Raw genomic sequence first — 25,066 nt, 5'->3', positions numbered from 1 at the left:
TTGGGCAAATTACAACAATGTTTTTAGTCAAGCTCTACTTTGGCAGCAACAGTTCTGTGTGTGTGTGATCTATCTATCTCTCTTAAATGGACCTGTCGCTAATCGCATGTGTGGCAGCTCTCGCGAGAGTTTGCGAACAGGCAGGCTAATGGGCGGTTGAAAGTGATGCTGGGGGAAGCGGTAGCTGGGGCAGTGGGAAATTGGTGGCTGAAATGGGCCGAGAACGGGGGATGAGCTGAGGGGGGAGGAAGGGAAGAGGGCCGAGAATGAGGGAGGGGGGCTGAGAAGGGGGGATCCAAGAGGGATTTGGGAGGACCGAGAAGGAGGGGGGAGAACTAGAGGCGCAGATGCTCTGTGCCTGGGCCAGCTTGTTCAAAATAATATTGGACCAAAGCCTGGGAGCACTAAAAGCTCTTAATACATTCCTCTCTGCTCAGACTATAACTATCACAGACCCAAATACCATGATGGTGATAGGATCGCCTGCTACCCCATGTTGGTGTTTGTCAGAGAGCTAAGTGCACTTTTTTGATTATGCAGACAAGAAGTTCATGGTTTCGTTTGCAATTGCATTGATGAAAATAGGCTTCTGTTTTAGTCTCAAGTGGTTTAATTGCATTAGTCCAAGCCACAGGGAGTTCTTCCCACTGCTTAACCACCAGATTCCTTACCTCTGCCATAGGGTCTGACAAGTCATGCACAGCTGTGCCCTTATTAGGCTTTAGGTTTGGGTGTGTCATAAGCAGCCCATCTTCATCTGCTGAGCCCAGATTAGTCAGCTGCCCTTGGTTCAAAATAGGTCTTAGAGATCCTGCTTTCTCTAAAGGGACAATGTATGTGTGTGAGACATTAGCCTACCCCCTTTCACTAAGGAAAGTCATACTCGAATGCGCTGCTTTATAACGACGACAGCATGCTGTCTGAACAAAACAGAGCTAAACTGCTATCTTCTTGGGGGATATTGCACCCATGTCGTTATGTTTTGATGGTGATCTAAATTTTATTGGCTGCCTTCAGTTTGTTAAAAAGATAAGTGGAAGCTACATTTTTAAAGCATTAAACTAAGGCACATGCATGATCAAAGAATGTATAAGATAATTTCACCAGCTGTTTAACCTTGCCTTCAGTGGGGGGCTTCTTAAAAGCCACGCAGCACTAGTGCAAGGAGAGCTGGGTGGCTGAGCACTGCTGGGAAATATACAAGGGAAAGCTGGGCACTCATATGGGGCTGCTGCAGGGTTGCCCATCCCTGCATATCCCAGCTATCCTGCACAAGTGTCTAGCTTTCCCTTTGGGGCTTGTGGCCCACCCCGTGTTTCCAAGCAGTGCCACAGCTGCTCAGTTCTCTGTACCACTGCTGGGTAGCTTTTAAAGAATCCCTAACACCCCAGTCTGGGGCAGTTGCCCCATGAGGCACTGCCTCCTTGTGATGGGGGCTGGGAATTCCAAAACAGAATTCTGACTTCTACCAACGCACACAGTCCTAACACCTACACCCATGGGTAGTTAAGGCCAGCATCCTATTTCGGAGGAGAGAAGCCCATCAGCCCAACTCTGATGCTGGTGAAATTTGGTAACCCCTGTTGGAAATTTGGTAGCCATGTTTCCTCTTATCTCAAAGATACTCCAGTATTGATTTGTACTGAGTGAAGTTAGACTTCCAAATAATGTGCACGATATATTCTTCTGGATGCCTCTTAACCCTTCTGAATCACAGCTTGTGAAAGCAGAACACAGTAATGCACAAAGTAGAAAACCTATATCCAGTATTTAGGGATTGCAAGGTCAAACACCGAAAGGGTTTCGGTGTTTAGTTTTCTGGGAATGGAGTTGAGAGATGATCTGACATGGGGAGCAAACACCAAAGATTTGGTGAAGAGAGCACAGCAGAGATTATACTTCTTGAGAACTCTCAGGAAGAATAATCTTTTAGATAATCTACTGTTGATGTTCTACCGCTGTACCATAGAGAGTGTGTTAACCTATGGAATCTGTGTGTGGTTTGGGAGTTGCACAGTTAGGGAAAGAGCATTGCTGTCCAAGGTTGTCAAGACTGCGGAGAGAATAATTGGGTGTACTCTTCCCACTTTAGACCAAATTTATGCCACCAGGTGTTTTAACAAAGCGGTGGAGATACTGCAGGATCCCACGCACCCTGGAAACGATCTCTTTCAGCTTCTGCCTTCGAGAAGGAGGTACGGGGTCATAAAGGCCAGGACCAGCCGCTTGAGAAATAGCTTCTATCCAAAAGCGGTTTTAGCTTTGAATGCAGTAAAATACAGTTTCTGATGGGGTTTTTGTTTTCAGTTCTCAGTGTTCCTTAGTGTTCCTTTTAGAGTTTTTTAGAGTAATGGGTATATGGGGGGGGTATATTGGGATATATTTAGCTATTTTTTGTTAGGTCCTGTAGGGGTTGTTGTAGATTCTTTCAATCTCGTTGTTCTGTACAGGACAATGACAATAAAGATTTGTCGTATCGTATCATTATCCTGCACAAACATAAAACCAGTGTCAGTACTGATTGCCCATTGGGAAGGATGGAGAACTGAAGCCAGATGCCTGCTTTTTGTTTAAGATGGTAGCAGTGGTTCACAAGATGAAAGATCATATACTTGAGTGGGTGAAAGAGGAAGTATGTTTGCAGCCCACCACTCTGAGGATCTTTGGTCAACTGCCATAAACGGTACTTAGTAGTACAATAAGCTTACCCAGTAATTCAGAAATGGAAACAACCACATCAGTATCAACTTCAGCTTTAATGATAGAATCACAACTTGCTATTTTAGTAACACCTGCAAGGCAACTAAAGTTTCTCTATTTAAAAAAACCCTTTTAAAATAATAAATAATACAATTTCTAAAAAAGAAAAGCAAAACATAGTTTTTCAGTGTTTCTCGCATTGCTCTCATTTCATTTATTCTTCATTCAGGTACCACCAAATAGTCAATACATACGTTCGGCAAAACATCTTTGACAAATAATCTGATACTAAAACAAGATTATATTAAATTCCACAAAGAAGAAAAAAGATGCTGACCTTAGGTCACCATTGATATATTCTCTTAAATTAAAAAAAACAAAACCCAAAACCACACAGATGTAGTAATCAGTGTGTGTGTTTTTTAAAAAAAGCTAAGAACTTTTGGATTAATACCAAGTCTGTTTTTCCTACTTAAAACGGTAGTGCATACAACACCAAGAGAGAATTTGGGAATAGAGAAACATCAACAGTTCAAGTAAAAATTAAAATTCACATACTTGTAGATTGCCATTTCTAGATTCAAACTGTATTTACTTCTGAGCAACAAATGTTTAATATTTCATTACAAACATTGAATTTGTTAGGGTATGGATACAATTAAGTTAATCAAAGGGCTGGTTTAGATCTTATCTGCTTCAACATGCAAAATACCAAAAAGCCCTTATCTATGGTAATACTTTATACAAAAGAAGCATTTAAAGGCATGCACCTTACTACGGGCTACAGTATCCTATCTTACTACAGCAACAGTATCCCAGGTGGTGCCATTAGGGTGCGTTCGTTGTACTTTACAGGATGACATATAGAGGAAGCAGCATGTAATAAAAGTTAGCACATCCATCATCAGGTTAAGAGCTTTTGGTGGCCAGCATATGGGAGCAGTTAAATCTACACCAGGCCGCAGACATGCTACAGCATTTGTAGGAAAATAATTCTAACTGCTGTAACCGCATTCCCTGCACCACTAGTCTATGCGTCTGATTGTGTTCCAAATAAAGTCACACACTACGTACTACAATGTTTCATATGAAATAAAAACCCCAACAAAATATGCCATTGATTATTGACAGCCAATTTTACTTTTAATTGACTAGTAACTTTAAAAAGATCAAGATTGTCTTTGCAAAATTGGAACTGGGATATCTCCCTCAAATCTTGCTATTTTGAGGGTAGGGGAAGCACTCAAACTTGAAGGCACAGATCTCCAAGAGTACATTCATCTTGGCATTGCATATAACATCCACCAGGGGTTACCAAATACTTCCCAGAAATTTCAAAATTAATGCCCAAATAATTGGTGGGAGGCAGATTGCTGCTCATGATTCTTCAAACTATATAAATAAAAAGTAATCCCAATCAGCTATTTTCTGGGTGGCTGAAAACATAAAACTTAAAGCAAGTCTTGCTATACATTTATATAAAAGGTTTGTATTGCACACCCATTTCTTTGGTTTCACTTATCACATACACTTTAAAATAGTTCTGGAAAAAAAGTTACATGCAAAATCCTCCTACTCCAAATAAATATTTGCACCTTGTTGAGCAGCATCCTATTCGGCTTTTGAACCATTTATAATTTAAGCAGAAATCAAAAGCAGAAGAGAACTCAAGTTGCCCAGAGTACGATGCTTAGTACAACATTTTCTCCTAGCATGGTTTGAAAAGGCAAAAGGAAGAATTTCTCTTTTTATTTCAGATTTAAAATAAAGCAAGGAGGGTGATGCCTTTTTTTTTAAAAGTTCATACTAAATCATTAAACTGCACCTTAGACATTCAGTGAATTAAAAGAACTATGGATTCTTTAATGCTGACTTTTTACTAAAGAAAACCTCAACCAATTATTTAAGCACATCATAAAGAACATACAAGACTGGGACCAAAACATGTCACATACCACACACAGCCTTTATGGATAAACCAGTAGTTCTGATTTCTGAAAATGCGGTTCTGTTTCCACTTTATCTAGCATATCCTATCTCAATACAGTATTGAATATATTAATTCCCATAATACTAAACAGCATAACTCTCAACCTTCATTTCAACAGAATAATGGACTTGCACAATAACCCGTCTTTTCCGTTTTAACATTCCATGTCTCTTTTCCACCTCTTACCTTCTTTCCAACACCTCCTCTAACCTTCTTCAATTTAAGATCGCCTTAACATCTTCTATACAACATTTGGAACCTGTTTCATTCCTTCTACATATAAAAACAATTTGTTTGCAAATCATAAGAAATATTTGAAGAAAGGTAGTGAAAATCCATTTTAGTGTGAAACAATGCCCCAGTTCTTATTTAAAACTGAGCTTGGATTTATAATAAAATTCAATTTGCACACCCATTACTACACATTAACCCAAAGCTACAAATTAACATTTAAAAAAAATCGTGGTACTGTATATGCCAATTTATGGGACCATCTCTATGGTAAGGAACCTTGGCTTTACAAAATGGTCACTGTACTAAAGAGACAACTGCTCTTGCTTTCTGTACTAGGTATGGCATGCTACGTAATATTTGGTAATGCACATTTTCCTGAGTGTTCTTTGGCTCCATTTTAACCTGGTTTCCAAACCCCACCAAGGGCTTCTTCAAGTTTGTCTCTGTATGCTGCATAGCGTTTTTTTAAGATCTGCAACTGTTCATCTTCTTCTTTTTCCAGTATACGTAAGAAGTTCTGTAGTTCAGGAAAGCTAAAGGCTTCCCACTGCCAAAAAGGTAAACAAAATTATTTTAACTTATTTCAAATCTCTCAACTATACAGATAAATTGAACACTCAGTTTTAAGAGTTTCGCAATTCTCACTTTCTTCTGTATACTACCAGAATAGAGAGATCCACAGACATAATCCCTTATGGGCTCTCCATTGTACACAACTAAAATAATTAATAGTTAAAACTCTACCCAGAATCTATATTGTCCAACAAATTTTATTTTATTAAATCTCAAATCTGTGTGTGGTATTTTTCAAACAGAGCAACAGAACCTCATGAATTCATTTGGGAAGCAGGGAGCAAATCAACTGAGGTTCAGTAAAACATTTGTTCCCTTCACACAAGAGACAAGCAGATTCAGCCTATATCTTGTATATGCTTCCTCCACTAGTAGAGACTGGGGGAGTGTTCATGTGCAGCTGCTTCCCACAAGAATTCCACAACACTGTTGCAAACTATTGTAAAATAGCTTACAAATTGGAATCTGGTAGAGTGCAGCTAAAACAGCTATACATCAACGGTAACCACAGAGCCACCTTCATTCAATTTGGATTTTGGTGGATGATCAAGTGGTTCCTTGTCTGCATGCAAGGAAATTGAGTCTGAAAATATACTTTCCATTTTGCATACATCCTAGCTAGAAACCCCATCACTGAAAGAGCTGGGCTAGAGAACCCTAAAGATCTCACCCAGGTGCAACTTACCAAAACCTCTCCAGTTTCATGCTCACGTAGAACAAAACTCAGCATGTCTGTTCTTGGGCCTGCCACCAACCGCAAATAAAGCGGATGTTCTGTTTCTGAGAGCTTGCACATATAAACTGCAACAAGGAAAAATTACAACTGAGAAATTACTATGCACACAGTATTTTACTGGATCTATGAAATTTGCTGGGGATCAGAGCTTTACAGTTACACACACCAAACTTTGCTATGCTATAACTGAGAATTATGGACAAAATACGTTAAACTATGCATGGCAATAACTGCTACTGCTAATGCCAAAAGAAAGGGCTCTAAGCAAAAAAGCAGAACTTAAAGATATGCCAAACAATACACAAAACTGCTATAAGATGCTTCTTTATTTAAACTATATGTAGCAGCATAGAGAGAGAAAGTCTGTTTCAGCACAGAAAGTGAACCAGTTAACAGGTAGAGCTTTTTCCTCCAAATACTGTACTGTACTACAGTTACACCAGCAAGTGGCAGTATACTGTGGCTCATGGCAAAGAGAGAAAAAGACAAAAAGACAAATAATCTTATTTTACATGAACAGAAAACTTTCCCAAGCATTAAGACTGACATGTAAAATCATGTTGTATTCAAAGTAGGCAGCCTTTCTAGTGGCAGTGCTGTAGCTATACTACAGTCTCCCCAGGCTGTTCTGTCAGGCAAGATCTTGATCTAATTTCAAAGAACTTGTAAGAACTTGTTTTGGTTACTTAAACCAGCACTTTAGCATTTCTCTTTGGGGCTAATTTTATACCTCCCCTTTTTGTTTCTCTTTAAGGTTTCCTTACATAAATATTTACAATTTTATTGGACTAGTTTTAATTTTATATGATGGTTTTAATTTTGTATTCCATTCTAAGTATTGCTGTAAAAAGGTGGAATTTTATTATTAAATTGTTTTTACAAAAGCAAGAGGGTGTCTTATTTTGTAGGACTAGTATTTATATAAACAGTTCAGCCCATACTGAAGTGCGATGAGATTGGATCAAAAGAGGTAAACGGCACTGAGTGGAGGGGATCTGTGACTGTTCATGCTAAATTAGTTGTTACTACACTGTACTAGAAAGATCAAAACAAATGCAAGTCAATGAGGCTCTACACACTATCGGTGTGTAGAGCCGGGAGGCATTTGGCAGGGAAAGTGGGTCACGCCTACTCTCCCTGCACTTGAGTGGCTCGCCCGCCCTAGGCAGACACCAACACGATAACCGGCTCCGTGATGGAGCCGGTAGGGTGGCGGGGATCGGGGACTGCGAGTGTGTGGGGCATTCTGGGGAGACCCCTGAGGCCAGGAGGCTTGTAGCTGCCTGGTCGGGGGTCTCCTTGCGTGTCGCCACGGCGACTCACGATAAAAAAGCAGGGTTAGCGGAGCACTCACTCCACTAACCTCGTTTAAGGGGAGGGCTACTTTGGCAGGCTAGCCGCCGTTGTCCATTGGTTCTCACGATGGAGGGAAACCAGGCTGGGCTCCCTTAGCCCAGTTTTCCTCCATTGTTTGAATAGTCTAAGCCTCATTGTGTGTGACCAGCAGTAACTCTACCATCCCTTGCTTGAACATACTACTACCTTGGATGGCTTTAAAAGAGGCTTAGACAAATTCACAGAGGACAAGTCTATCTATAGGCCATCTCCAGCCTCAATGGCAAGATGCATCCAAATACCAGTTGCAGGGGAGCAACAGCAAGAGAGAGGGCATAATAATAATAATAATAATAATTCGATTTCTATACCACCCTTCCAAAAATGGCTCAGGGTGGTTTACACAGAGAAATAACAAATAAGATGGGACCCTGCATAAGATGCATGCCCTCACCTCTTGCCTGTGGGCTTCTCAGAGGCACCTGGTGGGAGCAGAGTGGATCGTACTGAGGCCAGGACTTATTGCCCTGGCCTCTGGGCATCCCACAGTGCACCATGTGCCAAGCACAATGCACTGGGGGATTCTCCCAGGGAACTGGTGCTCTAGGTGCCCATCTCTGTGTCAGGTCGAGCGGCAAACAGCTTGTGCTGACACAAGATCCTAGAAGCTGGCTTGGTTGCTTGTGAGAACAGCCTCTAGGCCTGTCTGGCAGATGGACCAACCCTGTTTACAAACTGAATTCATTTTCAGAGAGAAAGAGAGAGAGCGCGCTCCAAGAAGAAATCAATGAGGCTATTCTCACAGCCACACAAAACCAGGATAAGGGAGCCCAGCCCGGTTTTGCACGGTCATGTGCAGCACCAGGAGCCATATGGCTTCTGACTGCTAGCCCTCTAAAATGACCCCCTCCTTAAACGAGGTTAGTGGAGCGAACGCTCCACTAACCCCATTTTTGTGATCGTGAGTCTCCACGCCACAGCAACTTACAAGGAGACCCCCAACCAGGAAGCTACAACAAGCACCCCCACTCCCCAGAATGCCCCGTGCACCTGCGTGGGGCATTCTGGGACTTTCAAGGGCCGGGCGGCCCTCGATCTCCGCCACCCCAACTGGCTCCATGATGGAGCCAGTAATCATCTGGGCAGCCAATCCAGCCACCCAGGGAGGGCTGTATTTTTCGTGTGCAGGTCAAGCTCGCTCTCCCTGCCAAATTTCAGCTCTCCACACTGCTCGTATAGAGCCTTAATATCTTATCTCTAAGTAAACAGAATTCTGCAGGTTGACTGTATGACCAAACATTTTAGATTATGCTTCTTGGTTGTAGAAAATGATTATTTCATTGCAAACCAGTATGTTTTAGATGTTACAGCAACCCTTTAGTAGGAAACTACTCATTTCAAAATGGAAAAACCTGGGCAAAATATTTATCAGGTGTTTTTTTAATTGGCAAGTTAAATTACCTTGATTTATATCAGTCCACTCTGCTGAATAATCTAAGCTTTCCCAATACATTTCAGTCTCAAAAATATCTCCTTGTTGCTCCTCAAGCTCCAGGTGATATGGATCTTATGGAGAATTAATATGCTAAACCTAACTTTTTTCTCTAACCCACACATCAGCCTGATCTTTTCAGCACTAGTATTCAAAAGATTTAAAAACATACCTTGATCTTCCTTGTGACAGCGTTTATAAAGTGCAAACTTGGCAGGATTATCAGTTACTAGAAACTTTCTAAGCAAGGCCTCAATAACTTCACGGACAGTGTTCGTGCTGCTGATATGAAGAGTATTAATGTAGCCTTTAGGCAAGTAAAAAGCTGCCTCGTTGTTGTTGTTGTTGTTGACGTGCTTCCCTGGATTCTCAGAAGCCCGTACCGTGATAGGTCTGCACAGCTCCAGCTGAACTTTGATAAAGCCAGTGTATACACCACAGGGATTCTACAACAGAAGACGATATGCACACCATGAACTCAACCTCTAGATGTTTAGCAACTCAAAGAATAGACACACTTCCCCCAGCGGTTTAGTGGGCAAGGTGAGACAATAAGGTCCTCTCCTCAAACTTAGCTTAGTCAAACTGCCATTTAGTCCCTTCCATCCCACAATGGCTGTTCCTCCTGGCCATTTTTATTTAAGGTGGACTGTATCGCGGTTGACTATGTAATAGCTGATGACTGAATTTGCTCCCCACCTAAAACTGCAAGCTGCAGGACTCGTCTATCGTGCAGTGTTTAGGAATTCTCAAAAAGCTGAATAAATAATGTCTGAGTAAGAAATACTGATAGTATATGATGGAAGTAAGTGTGCCATCGAGTCTATGTTGACTCCTGGCAACCACAGAGCCCTGTGGTTTTTCTTTGGTAGAATACAGGAGGGGTTTACCATTACTATCTCCCGCGCATTATGAGATGATGCCTTTCAGCATCTTCTTATATTGCTGCTCCTCGATATAGGTGTTTCCCATTTTCCCACTGGCAGTGGTAAAATACAATTCACTGGTGGTGCTACATTCATCACTTATAACTGCTTATAAAAAACATGCATAAATCTTACCAAGGTCATCTTTAGCTTATCAGTTACATCTGAATTGTAGATTTGGATTTTTTCCTTGACAGCTTCTTTGGTGAGGTAAGTGTGAGTTTCTTTCTCTTTCTGAACATCCTATAGGAAGACAACAGACAGTTTTTTAAGAACTGCAGAAACATCTAAAAATCATCCATAAATGTCCAGTTTAAATCCCTGCTTATCTATAGGCTCACAGGTTGGGCTAACCTACTTACTGTACAGCCTTGGTGTGAGGCTAAAACGCCTCTCTGAGCATTTGGGAAAGGGTCAGAGTATACATTACCAGATTTTTAAGTGATTCTCAATAAAGTGTCTTTAGTGTACGGCCATCTCCACTGAAGTCTTTTAGCATTCTTGATCCTGAATCTCACACCTTCCATGTTTTTCCTTTCCCAAATATGACCTTACCGATGCAATTACATACAATAACAGGCTACTTACACTTATTGGATTTCCAGTAGCTATAACCTGGCTCTAAAAAGCAAGTATCACCCCACAAAAGTTTATTTCGTGTGGTATATCAGTTTTCACAGCACATTCGAAATCCTTTCCCAAAGCATGAAATACCTTCCAGAAATAATTTCTTTTTAAACCATATTGAAAACGAACGTTATAAATACATTTCCATTGCTTGCACAGAGTACCATATATAGTATGAAGCTCTTTCAGCTCTCTGAATTAGTGACCAAAAACATCTATTTAATTGCCTTAACTTTCTAGGCAGGCACATTTAATACAGGACTAAAATAACTTGATCATGGTCAGGAATTGTCACTGGGCATTATAATCCTCCACAGTTTCCACTTAAGCTGTTACTAATCAATCAAAACTCTATCTTTCCATCATCTCTTGCGAAGGCTATAGGGTGAAACATGGGATTCTAAGATACCACAGGCACTCTAGCAGCCGCTGAATAAAATAATAAGGTCACATACTCTCAAATCTCTCACTGCTACAGGCATCACTTGATCTAGGGGGCACTATTATTGAGAGCGCCACGAGCTACCTAATGGCTCAGCAGGGAAATACTTGACTATCAAGCAAAAGGTTGCCGGTTCAAATCCCCACTGGTACACTTATATCGAACAGCAGTGATATAGGAAGATGCTGAAAGGCATCATCTCATACTGCGCGGGAGAAGGCAATGATGAACCCCTCCTGTGCAAAGGCCAGAAATGGGGGCAAGCCATGGGTGGGATGGGGAGCAGCAGACTTACATCAAAAGCTATTCCCCCTCCAGACCATGGCCACACACCCTCTATGATGTTTGAAAGTTACACCAAGTCCAGAGCACATTAAAAAAAAAAAAGATACTGCCCACCCGACTGCCTCCTGCTTCACCCATCCTTTCCACTTTGCCACAAAGGAGCACAGAATTCAGACTAACCCTGTACTCAATCACAACACGTGAGGCTATGCCTCTCTCACCTCAGGCTGTACACCCTAGAGCACAAAAAGATGAAGCCTAGTGATGGGGACTATGGAGAAAGGACATTTTGCACAGAAAACATATGGGTTTTTTGTCCTCAAAACATAGAGGGAAAGCCCTTGCCTCACGGTTGTTTGCCTCAGACACAAACACCCAACTGGAACAAGGGCACTACATGTGTCTTCAATGGCACCACTATCACTCAACCACTTCCTTGCAAATGCTGACTGAACATACAGATCCAGAGACCACGTATTACGTGGGCTGAACATTGCACATTACTCCTTCAGTGCTCTCCACAGGCAGTGCAGAAGACAGGGCCTTTCGTATGCCCCACAAAAAAGCCCACAGCATGACTAGCAACAGTGAACAATGCAATTCCAGCTGCTTGTTTGTGGAGTTGCTAATCTACTTCTTCCAGACAGGCCACCCTAGCTTTCTTTGCATGTTCCATGATGACAGTTATACAACAGGTGAAGCCAGATCAAACCAATACCTACAACTTTGTCATGCAGTATGCAAAAGCACAGGAGCCCTGCTAAGACAAGATGGTTGACAACTGCACTCATGTATCTTAGTTTGTACCGAGTGGATTACACACACACACACACACACACAGAGGAATCCAAAACAATCTCTGTAAAGGCCAGTTCTGCAACACCACAGGAAGACCAGTCAGCTATGATTTCTTTTATGAAATGATGCAGTCTGCTTTGGAAATAACTGCTACAGAAAATAAAATCTAAAGTGAAACAAAAATGTAACATAATTTGTATCTGTGAATATGCAAGACTCTCTGACTTACATGTTCTTGTAATATTAAAGTAACAGATCGAGTTTATCATGATCTCATTCCAAAACCACCAGTTTTGTCATACCCTATATGGCTGTGTTTTAACTACTGGCATGCAACCCAGTTCTAAACAGAGTTGGTTGTTTAAAGACTGAAGACTAAACTGCAAGAAAAGCATTTAGAGTCCTGGCATTTGATTTACAGCAAGAGGCACAGCAGGTTACATACCCATTTTAAATAAAATAAAGCAGTCCAGAGCATACCTTCACACACTTTTTTGCGGGGGGGGGGGGGAGTGCTTGTTCAGAGTACCTTGAACAGGGCTGAACTACAGTACTTTGGCCCGCCAGCCGTTGCTGGACTGCAACTCCCATCATCCCTAAATATTGCCCACTGTGGCTTGGGAAGATGGGGATTGTAGTCCAACAGCTGGAGGGCCAAGGTTTTGCAGCCCTGATCTTGAAACTTGGTATACAAGAAAATAATCTCTGTGGCACACCTCTCTGGTTGGTATTCTATTCTCTTTGAAGGAGTGCCCAAAGCAAAAAGGTTAAACATCCCACCCCCACCCCCACCCGCTCATCACATTTCCCCCTATCACATTCCCCCACCATCACATTTTGTATTCTCAACCTCACCACTGATCCTTCCACTTTTTCCTGGCAGCGCAGGGTGGTATCCACAACAACTTGCAAAAGCACCCAAATTTCCTGCTACACCCAGCTGCAGTTTGGAGTACTAACTGGCTTTGGGCAAGCCTTTCTCTCGAGGCCTACCTATTCCATTTGACTACCCTGGCTGCTCAGAAACATTTCTAACAAGAGAACATACTGTTTGCAAAGCCACAGACAGCAGATCCACTTAGTTTTTGGCCATCCAGAAAGAAACAGCTGCAAAGAGAATTGGGAAGTTGTGTGGTAAACAAATATATTGTAGGTGTCATTGCCAAATAGGGTTATCATTAACTGGCTGTCCAAATATCTTGTCTCAGTTCCCCACACCTCTCTGGAAGCAGAGAGAACAAGAGCTACAGACAGACAGACAACTTAATAGAGCAGCAACATGGTACTCCTCCAGCTTCCTTCTGCATCAGTTCCATGCAGTGAGAGTGGAGCCACAGTAGTCCAGGACTGGTTTTGAGGAGAAGTATGTGGCTTGGTAGGCAAAGATGGGGGCTGCTCCACACACAAGGAACAGCATGGCAACAGGTGGGAGGGGAGCAGGGGATGGGTGAAAAGGCAAGTAGAGGAAGAACAGGATGTATTTACAAGGGCCACATAGGTGGAGTAGATCTACCAAGGTCCTCAGATGATGTTCCTGGGAGAAAAGCGAGAAATAAATATAGGAAAATAGGTTAAGGGCTGTGTGTGTGTGTGTGTGTGTGTGTGTGTGTGTGTGAGAGAGAGAGAGAGAGAGAGAGAGAGAGTGTGTGTGTGTGTGAGAGAGAGAGAGAGAGAGAGAGAGAGAGAGTGTGTGTGAGAGAGAGAGAGAGAGTGTGTGTGTGAGAGAGAGTGTGTGTGTGTGTGAGAGAGAGAGAGTGTGAGTGTGTGTGTGAGTGAGAGAGAGAGTGTGTGAGAGTGTGTGTGTGAGTGAGAGAGAGTGTGTGTGAGAGAGAGAGAGTGTGTGTGTGAGAGAGAGAGTGTGTGTGTGAGTGTGTGAGAGAGAGAAAGAAAGAGAGTGTGTGTGTGTGAGAGAGAGAGTGTGTGTGTGTGAGAGAGAGAGAGTGTGAGAGTGTGTGTGTGAGAGAGAGAGAGAGTGAGTGAGTGTGTGTGAGAGAGAGAGAGTGTGAGAGTGTGTGTGTGAGAGAGAGAGAGAGTGAGTGAGTGTGTGTGAGAGAGAGAGAGAGAGGGAGGGAGGGAGGGAGAGAACGCGCACGAGCAAGCAAGCTGTCAGTTTCTATAAGGATCATCCAGACCAGGCCAGCACAACCAAGTCTGCTATAGTTTTGTAACAGGGGTTGCGAGGACTTTTTTGCTGGCCCGAAGGAAGGAATGTCCTGAAGCAACAGCAGAAGCCATGAAGAGCTCTTGGCCTGACTTACTGACCAGCAGCAATGGTTCAATGCAGTTGGCCACTTGAGACCACATGCCCACTACCCACCTTGCTGATCCGGCCCTTGGGCCAGAGCCCACTGACACCACCCCTCATCCCTCTTTCCCCTTGCTTTCATTAAAAAATTTTAATAATTAATTTTAATGTAATAATTAATGTGCTGATCGACCTCGGCCCCCACACACCAACTCATGATTGGTTTTAGCCTACTGGGGCATTTGAGTTTAAGGAGAGGAGAGCTGGTCTTGTGGTAGCAAGCATGACTTGTCCCCATAGCTAAGCAGGGTCTGCCCTGGTTGCATAGGAATGGGAGACTTGATGTGTGAGCACTGCAAGATATTCCCCTCAGGGGATGAAGCCGCTCTGGGAAGAGCAGAAGGTTTCAAGTTCCCTTCCTGGCTTCTCCAAGATAGGACTGAGAGAGATTCCTGCCTGCAACCTTGGAGAAGCCGCTGCCAGTCTGTGAAGACAATACTGAGCTAGATAGACCAATGGTCTGACTCAGTATATGGCAGTTTCCTATGTACCCCTGATCCAGATCCAAGGTAATGTCACTGAAACATTTCAAGGTGAAAACCATTCCATTTTGGCTGAATGCAAACTGTTTCACAAGTAAAGGTTCTGTAGGTGATGTGGCTCTTGAAACTGGACTAATAGTTGGCTTCTCTGAGAGACCTGCTAGCCTGTGATTTTCTAGCCTGGGGTTCAAAGTGGAATCTGAAACTTGTGCTAAACTTCACATTGGAGTATAAAAGCAGAAGCCTTCAGGAATTAGCAATGAATTATTCTCCTTGATTGTTTTTAATTACTCAGAAATATCTCTACTCTGAGCAGGATCTGCTCTCATGTTCCTGGAAAGAACTATTTAGAAAAACAAAAACAACAAAAAACAACCCTCTCAGCTCATGAAAATGAGAAGGAACTCCCCTAAGCAAAGTTATCTACTCTTTTGAGGCTCAAAGCTTTCTCTAATTGTTCTGAAAAATTCACATTCACCTCAATCAAGCAGTATGATCAGATCGAGAAAAAATGTAAACAAAACATTGTTTTCTGTATGCAATTGTAACTAGCTGTCATTAGCATTGTACAAAATTTTAATTTATGGCTTAGCTCCTGAAAAATACAAATGGGTTGAACAGCCAGCCATTATCCTAAATTGGTCAAAGCACAGATAATGAACTCTTCCCATGCTGAAATCAGTGTGGCTTGTGGCCTCATCTAGGTGGGATCCTGATTCCCAATAATGACTTCTCCATGCCTATTGCATGCTCTGGCACCAACTATGCTGGATACAAAAGGCTATACTAATTATTATGAACAGAAAATCACAAGCAGCTTTCAGTGAAATCAGCTGGAATGTATAATAGATGCTGTAATACCTGCACTGTTTAAGAGAGGATTCTATAAAGCAGTAATAGGTTACATTTGATTTACACTTTTGAATAAGACTGCTCTTAAAACTGCAATGAAAGCAAAACACCCCACATACAAACGTCTGCTTTGGACATAAGCCCTGAATCAGGTTGTAAACAAACAAATTATTCTATTAGCTCCGGAAAGAGGCCATCAGGAAACACAGAGAGAGTGGCTTTGTTCTTAAGAGTACATGGAATATTGTGTGCTGATTTTATAACTCAAGGTTCCAACACTTTCTTCTTTTTTAAGCAGCCATAGGAAGTCACAAGGAAATGTTGCTGCTCCACCTTTCCTTAAATCAAAATTAAGATTTTAAAGTAAGAAGCTCACCATCAAGACATGTGGAAAATATTATGCGTCAAGTGGGACCACAACAAGAGTCTATAAAATGGTAACTATTTATCAGCATTTTAAAAGTTATAAGCAGAATATCTCCAGCTACAACTTAAAAAACAATCAGATCAATATATGACTGGTTTAAAACATGGTATTTTCTCAAATTAGATTTTATTTTTCTTCAAGGATATGAATCATGAGCTTTACTTTATGTTTTCCTACTTTTCTTTATGGTTAAGACAACTACAATTCTGCATTTTATTCAAATTAATTGCCAGCAACCAAGATACTGATTTAAGAGGCTACATGCACAAAATTAACATAAGAAATAGTGCAATGCTATGTACACTTACTTGGAGTCAAGTCTCATTGAACATAGTGGGATACTTCTGAGTAAATATGCATAGGATTGTCCAACAAGATTAGCATTTCTGGATCAGACTATGATCCACCTAATCCAGGATTCTATTTGATTGTACTTTTAGCTTTATTAAACAAGTTTGAACTAATGATGGCTGTAATTAGAGCACACTAATCACATTCTCTCTGCAGGCCATGAATCTTTGACTCTGTACCTTGAGCATGTTCCATTTTTAGCACACCATTCCTAGCATGTTAGGGAGAGTGTGACAAATCTTATCTCATCAGCTGAGTATTCCATTCATCTGACTTGGTATGCTCACTTCATTTTACTCAATAGCTCCTCAAAATTAGGATGTGGCTTCAAATACAGCTGCACCTTGTTACTTGCGGTCCCGACATCCATGGTTCTGTGTAACTGCAGACGGACAATTGACACCCAAGCTTGGTTGGTATATGCGGTAAATAAAAGGATTTAAAACTGTGTATCTACAGTTCCTAGGTGGCCAGAAATGACCTCCAAGGTAATTTCTGGCCACCATTTTGTGGCTCTTTTTTGAAAAAGAAAAAAAAATCCCCATGATTTTCTGCAGGAGAAATGGTGGAATTGCAGCGGGGGGCGGGAGGGGCATTGCTGGACAGCTGGAAACCAACAGAGCACAGTACAGCACTTTATTTCAATTATTTCTTCAGTTTTCAGCCTTTTTAACCCTTCCCCCCCCCATCAAGGAACGTAATCCCCGGATTCCCATTACCTCAATACCTCGTTATCCAGGGCTTCAGCTGAAAACAAAATCACCACAGATAACAAGGTCCACCTGTATAAAATAATTCTCTTCATCTCTCCTTTCTTTTCTCATCTCCCCACAACCAGCGCGGAATCAGGAAGGGAAGGTTGGGCTCGGGGGCAGGGTGGAGGTGAGTGGGCTGGGAAAGATGTTTGTAAAATACAAAATGTCAAAAAACATTTAATTATATATTTTTTAAAAATTCTTTTGTTTTAAACAATTTAAAACGATTGCTCAATCTTACAAACACACTACCACCATATTTTCAAACTTTTCGCTGCAACCAGAAGAGTGAAGCTTTTGCCTGAAAAAATTAAATTTAAGTTCTCAGGAAACTCACAGAAGCCCATGGAAGCACATCACATTGCAAATGAATCCACACAGCTTTTCTGTTCATTTATCTACAAGTTAGATGAATTCATCTCCATGTATAAAAACTGTAACATATGAAACAAACTGGACACTGGTCATCCATTTCTCCATCTCAGAACAAAAGACACATGAAGCCACGCAATTCAACATTACATTAACTGCTGGAGTTAGCATGGAACAGCTGCCTTATGTTAAGCCAACATATTAGCCTTAGATTCATGCTTGGTTCTAAGACCCACTGCATGGAGGGTGTTAGGAGGCCCTCCTTGTGCTCCTAAAGCGGTGCAGTGCGCAGTCTGGTCCTGCCTCCCCAAAGGAAAGTCCAGGCGTAGACTAGAAGCAGCACAGGGACACAAGCTGAGGAGGGAGCGCAGCTGCAGCCCCCTGCTTTTTAGCCCAAACCACGCACTCTAACACCCTAAAAAGAGCTTTGCCCTATGGAAACTTCAGCACTCTTGAGACCCCAGGGCAAGGCAGCTATTACTCCACCTTCACTCACTCAAGTTGTTGCACTCCTGACCTTGGCACTCACACTGCTAAGTTATGCCTCTTAAATCAACCAAATCCCTAAAATCAACAAGCCATTATCCCTCGAGTCAACACACTACCTCCATACCAAGGAAATCCCATATTTTTGGTAACCATAAACCCAGCCATCAACCACCCTTTGTAACCATTAACCCAAAAGAGCACTAGTACACAAAGCATCTGTTCACCTATAAAGATAGCCAGCTAAAAGTCCCACAAACCACACAGACTCTGGGATGCGTTCTGGAGATTGTGACCCTCTGCTTCCCCACCACTGCACTCTGTTGAGGACTGCACTCCATTTTCTCCACTGAGGACCTGGGCTCACCCTTCCTCCACATCAGACAGTTAATACAGGGAGCCTCCCCCTCTTTCCTCTGCTCCCTGGAATTTTCACTTCTCTCCCCAGTTCCCCCTTTGTTTCCCTGTGTGTTTGTGTCTAAGTGCTTGTGGTACCATCAGATTAGGCTAGGAAATTATGTTAGTCTATCTTCTACCAATGAAAGTGGGGAGGGTGGTCAACTTCTCCCCTGGTTAAAAAGGTAGCCATGGAAGACACTGGAGATTACCGATCTCATAGGATCAGGGCCATGGACCACTATGCTCAGACATAAGCAACATCGGTGGTGTTCGAGGCGATCTATGAAGAGTACATACTCCAGAGTGTACTCTCCCACAAGTAGCCTAGGGCAAAGTCCAGAAGCTGAATAATTCCCAGCCATTTTTTCCAGCCAGGGTCATCTGTGGGGTGTCTCTTTCAATATAGGCGATCCTGCTAGCATACTCTCCTCCCTTTCCTCACAATAAAACAAAATCAGCTTCAAAACAGTTGTCTTCCTCTCACCATGGGCCCCCGGCAGCACGGGAAACATAGGAACATAGGAAGCTACCTTATACCAAGTCAGACCATCGGTCCATCTAGCTCAGTATTGTCTACACAGACTGGCAGCAGCTTCTCCAAGGTTGCGGGCAGAAGTCTCTCTCAGCCCTATCTTGGAGATGTCAGGGAGGGAACTTGGAACCTGCTGCATGTAAGCATGCAGATGCTCTTCCCAGAGCGGCCACATCCCCTAAAGGGAATATCTTACAGTGATCACACATGTCTCCCATTCAAATGCAAAGCAGGGCAGACCCTGCTTAACAAAGGGGACAATTCATGCTTGCTACCACAAGACCAGCTCTCCTCCCTGAGGGGAACCACTCCTCTCTCCAGCTTTACTTCCTAGTTTCCAGCAGTCTCCTGGGATTTGCATAGCCCAGCCCCTCAATCTCCCCTTCACTGTAGAGTTGGCTGCCCAGCACTCCTTCCACAGTAAAAGGTCACTTTTCTCTTCTTTTTCTGACTTCCCACGCTCCCTCTTCAGCCCTGGCTCTTCTCTTCCACCAGATCTTTTGCTGGTTCCAATCCTTGTCCCACCTCCCAGTTTTTCCAAGTGTTTGCTCTGCTCAGCCCCTTCTTCCTCCACCAGTTCTTTTACTGGTTCTTCCTTCTTTCTCTCCCCAGGTTTCTCTGGGTGTTCTCTCTTCGCTGCTCCCTTCTCCTCTGCCAGTTCTTTTACCAGCTTCTCTCACTTCCCCCACTTCGTTTCTCTCAGTGACTTTCCTTGGTCCTTCCAATGGTTCTTTTACCATTTTCTCTCCCCCATCCCGCCCCAGGTTTTCCCAGTATCTTCACTCCCCTGCTCCTGGTCCTCCCCGGTTCTTGCGCAGACACTGTCCATCTCCTTTCCAGACTCCTTTCCCACAGAGCAGACCACTTACCATCGCTTCCCTCCCCCTCCCCTGTAGCAACAAACATTCATTAACCAGACACAGCAGAGGTAATACATGAAGCCCGGACACATGTACAACCTGAGTCTCTGTGTAATGTGGGAATCCCTTCATTAACCCCATAGTAAACTTTGTACTCAAGAAAACAATTTATTTTAATTGAAGTTTAAACCTGTGGTTGTGGCTTTCTGAGAAGACTGCCTGTTTTATAACCTCACTCAAAAGTCCTACAAGGTTCTCCACAAAGGTATTTGCTCCCATCCCCATATGTTGTGGCAAAACTGAGAGTTGTGTCTCTTCACACACATACAGTTGTATGCATGTAGAAATTCCATGTTGTTGTAGCATGTATAAATTTGATGATTAATTTGTGAATTTATAAGGAATATTTTATTTTGTATATTATATGTGTACATCTGTTTTTGAAACACTATTTAAAGAAACACTATTCTCACCCAATAGGCAAGGGAGGGGGGGCAGAAGGAAGACTAGCTAATATGCTTCAGCTCCACCTCCACACATTAGGTTCAGTGTAGAATCAAATGTAAGTGTAGGACACTAAAGTCAACCTTCTCCTGCACTGCTGAAGACTCTATATATGGCCTGATGATACAGCGATACTTTTCCCCAGGCCTATTTCCCTTTATAAACTACTGCAGAAATTGCCTGATTATAAGTCTAAAATGCAAGCCTGTACGACACAGGCAGCTTTGCTCCAGACAGCGTGGGAAGCCAATGACAACTTTGTAAAATTAAGCAAACAAAAGTAAGTTATTTAACCCAAGAAAATAGACAGTATTAAGAAATTCAGTTCAATAACATGAGTTCCAACTTTCCTTTCTACCATCCTAACTGCGAGACCAAGGGCAACTGCATCCAAGCCTCAGTACTAAGCAGAAAAATGTGTTTGACAATATACTAATATACTGACATTGTCAATGGACCAATAAAATTTGACTGATGTTGTCTATCCAACTATTTCAAGAGAAGTTCAGCCTTTGTTGCCAATTACTTCAAACATTTATTTATTTAGAAATATGTATAGCCCGCCCACCCCCAGTGGGCTATAAATATTTATATTTATATTTATATTTATATTTATATTTACTGCTCGGGGCAATTCACAACATTAATAAGATAGATATAATGTAAAATAACATTAATATTAATAACATTAAAAGACAAAGCTGAAACCATATTTTAAATTACTTTTTTAAAAAAACCAAAAAGACCCTGTCTCTAATCCCTACCAACTGGATCTCTGTAAGTGGTGGGGCCATGAGTAAGGCCTATGCCGAGCAGAGGACCCTAGCAGGTTCATATGGGCAAATACTGTCTGACAGGTACCCAGGCCCCAAGCCGTGTAGAGCTTTAAAGGTCAATACCAGCACCTTGAATCTAGCCTGTAAACTTACTGGTAACCAATTAAGCTGCTGCAGGATGGATGTGATACTCATGAAGTGACTTGCACCCAGAGCATCTTTGCAGCAGCATTCTTTTCTGGACCAGCTGAAGCTTCCGAACCATCTTCAAGGGCAACCCTGTGCAGAGTGCATTGCCATAATCCAATCTAGATGTTACCAAAGCATGAGTGACTGAGGTCAGGTCCAACTTCTCCAAGTAGGGTTGCAGCTGGCGTACCAGTCATACCTGGTAAAAAGCACCTCTGCACACCACCGCCACCTGTGTCTCCAGTGACAGTGTCGGGTCCAGAAACACCCCCAAGCTGTGGACTCTGTCCTTCAGAGGGAGTATGACCCCCGTCCAAGACCAGATTTACCTCACCACACCGATTATCAATTTTACCAACCCAGAGCACTTCCGCCTTATCTGGACTAAGTTTCAGCTTGTTTGCCCCCCATCCAGAACAGCCTTCAAAGCCCAGTTCAGAGCATCTACTGCCTCTCTGGTGTCTGCTGACTTAAAAGGTAGAGCTGGGTGTCATCAGCATATTGATGGCACCGCAGCCCACACAAGATATTGTCTCACCAAAAACTGAGGGCTTCTCTTGCTACACACACTTGCATATAACACTCTAAGGATTAGGGAAGAAGACTGCAGAGATATAAAACCAACCACATTTGCCTTCAAATTACATTGCACTTGGGGTCTAATCCTTTCACAGCCATAGTGTGTATTTTGATGGGGGACATGGATATTTATTTACATGTGTGAACTCTTTCTGACTGACATGCTACATGTCTTTTGAATCAGGTATCTGCAGTGTACACACAGGGTTAACACCAAGCTTAAAATCCCTCGGCGCTTTTGTTGAAACCTTATTAACATAAGGTGTTTTAAGCCATTATCTTTTTATCACAGCCGTTCTGGCAACTGTTCTGGATTAGGCTGTAGGGATTCTTACAACACTGATCTGGGGCAGGTCTGAACTAGTACAAACAACATTATCTAATACTAGACAGTAATACTATATCTATCAGGTTTCTCCTGTGCAGTTCTCAAGTAGCTGAAGTTCACCACTCTAAATTCAAACTATAATATTTTTTCCTTACTTCCCCAGCCCCCTCACATGAATAAGTACAACACAGTTATAGCAACAGGAAGTATTCTATAAGTGCCTTTGAGAATTAAGATACAATTTTTTAAAAGCTTTGACAGGAATGAAAAGCACACATTTCATTTATCAGCAATCTGATAATTCCACAATTCAAACTCAAAGGGTTGTACTACTTCAGACCTCAGTTAGGAGATCATTCCCCCTCATTAAAAACAAAACAAAACTCTCTCTACATAGAAAACTAGTGTGTCAGGGGAAAGACAGATTAGAACCCATCGCTGAAAAATGCTAGCTTTTCTGTTAGGAAATAAGATTAAATTTTGATTTAAATCAAGGGAAGGAGGGAGAAGCAACTATAACATTCCAAATTAGTAAAGAGGGGATTAAAAATATAACCTTTTTTCCCCTGTAATATGCAACCAGTAGGACCATTAAAGGCTAATAATTTTTCAATATTTTAAGACCTAGTAAAAAGACATCAGCCATCCAATGGTGTAATGGAAATGACTTGACCAACAAGCCAGAGGGTGCTGGTTCAAATCCCCGCTAGTATGTTTCCCAGACTATGGAAACACCTATATCGGGCAGCAGCAATACAGGAAGATGCTGAAAGCCAATGGTAAACCCCTCCTGTATTCTACCAAAAACAACCACAGGGCTCTGTGGTCGCCAGGAGTCGACATCGACTCGACAGCACAACTTTACTTTAAAAAGACATCAATAATTTTGGATGATGAATAAAGTTCTGCTTTCCAGAACAGATGGAACTGGTAAATACAATTTATTACTTGCTCTATGGATACTTGAGCAATTCCATAGGTAAAATTATATTTTGTGCAGTAGAATATATTCAGTTTGTTATACTATATAATATTAGAGTATTCAGCAAACACAGCTAAAAACACACATACACAATACAGTAGGGGGGATCACAGATCAAATCTAACCAGTATAATCTACCTCACAGGGTTGTTGTGAGGACAGACAAAACCATGTACATCGCTCTGGGCCCCTTGGAGGAAAAGTGGGATGATGAATAATGTAGGCTTTAATTATGCTTTCCAGAACAGATGGAACTGGTAAATACAACATACCTCTTGCTCTACTGATACCTGAGCAATTCCACAGGTTAAATTATATTTTGTGCAATTGAACATATTCCGTTTGTTACACTATATAATATTAGAGCATTCAGTAAACACAGCTTTTTAAAAAAGCACATACACAATACTGGGTGGATGGGTCATAGATAAAATCTAACCTAATGTCATTCTGCCAAGATAAAACAAAATTATGTGTTCTATGCCAGCACTGAACAGTGGTTAGTTAGAGTGTTGGACTCGGACCTGGAAGACCCAGGTTCAAACCCCCATTCAGACATGAAGCTCTCTGGGTGACTCTGGGCTAGTTATGTACTCTCAACCTAACCTACTTCACAGGGTTGTTGTGAGGATAGACATAACCATGTACACAGCTGGGCTCCTTGGAGGAAGAGTGGGATATAAGTGTAAAAATAAATACATGAAAGTACTGTTGATAATTCAGATGGAAATATGTAAACCCGGGGGGGGGGCAGGGTGTTATTATTTACACCAAACAGTGAATATGCGAAGTTATTTTTCTGTGAGCTTTTCACTACAACAGAGAGATCATTCTACATTTCAGCAAGTTTGTTTGAACCTTTAGGCATCAATTCATGCTATATGTGTCTTGTAGATCAACACCATCCTGGCAAAAATCCAGAAACCCTTTTGAACAAAAAGATATGCATTACTGCTAACAAAACTCCAGTCTGTTAACAACAAAGGCAATAGCCTTTCATAGTAAATTAGCTGTTTTTAATCAATCTATGCAATTGCAAACTTAAAGACAAAATACAAACACACACATCAATGTGATACTACTTTTTCTATGCAAGCCCACAGCTTTACTCCCGATGCGAGTAATTCATATCTTATTTGGAAACTGAACTTGCCCTCTACATGTAGGTTCAAGTAAGATTATTTTCTGTAATCCTTAATTACTAATGGCAAGTACTGTACTATTTTTAGATCTTGATCTTCTAATATACAAAACTAGAGACATCACTTTGACAAATGAAGTAGAGTCTGAAGTAAAAGCTTGTACTGCAGTACAATATTAAAGATGTGCTATTTTAATATTAATATGGTCTGTTCCTTATTACAATGCATTATTATTATTATTATTTCTTGTTTACACAGTCAGACAGGTGTTATTGACTGGTTTGTTTTATCCAGACATCGAGTCCTTCCCAAGGACCTGGGATGGCTGAATTTTATCATCAATACTGTTGGTTATTATACATATCGTCGCAAAATATAGGCTGTTCCCAGTAAAGCTGCTTTTTGTAATTGGCTGATGGTGATTTCTGTGGCCCCTATGGTGTTGAGGTGCTCTTCAAGGTCTCTTTCAGGGTCTCTATGGTGTTGAGGTGCTCTTCAAGGTTGTTGTTGTTATTATTATTATTAAATATTTATATACCGCCCCTCCAGTACAATACTGCTTGGGGCAGCTCACAACAATTAAGTTTTGAGAGGTACAGAAATTCAA

The 25,066-nt window shown here is 41.8% G+C and overlaps 1 protein-coding gene across 2 annotated transcripts in view; it reads right to left on the bottom strand.

Annotated features, from left to right (window-relative positions):
- Nucleotides 1-2,737: 2,737 nt before the first annotated feature.
- RASSF3 (Ras association domain family member 3) overlaps nucleotides 2,738-25,066 on the bottom strand; it is a 40,253-nt gene continuing 17,924 nt past the window's right edge. For both annotated transcript variants that reach the window (XM_053255703.1, XM_053255704.1), the window contains exons 2-5: nucleotides 10,122-10,229; nucleotides 9,233-9,506; nucleotides 6,183-6,298; nucleotides 2,738-5,471 (exon numbers count right to left, since the gene is read on the bottom strand). In XM_053255703.1, coding sequence (XP_053111678.1) covers nucleotides 5,322-5,471; nucleotides 6,183-6,298; nucleotides 9,233-9,506; nucleotides 10,122-10,229 — 648 coding nt within the window. In that variant the 3' untranslated portion in view covers nucleotides 2,738-5,321. The remainder of the gene's footprint in view (nucleotides 5,472-6,182; nucleotides 6,299-9,232; nucleotides 9,507-10,121; nucleotides 10,230-25,066) is intronic.

The sequence above is a fragment of the Hemicordylus capensis genome, chromosome 5 (genome assembly GCF_027244095.1).
Source record: "Hemicordylus capensis ecotype Gifberg chromosome 5, rHemCap1.1.pri, whole genome shotgun sequence".
Taxonomy (NCBI): Eukaryota; Metazoa; Chordata; class Lepidosauria; order Squamata; family Cordylidae; genus Hemicordylus; species Hemicordylus capensis.
This window is presented reverse-complemented; position numbering and strand designations above follow the sequence as displayed.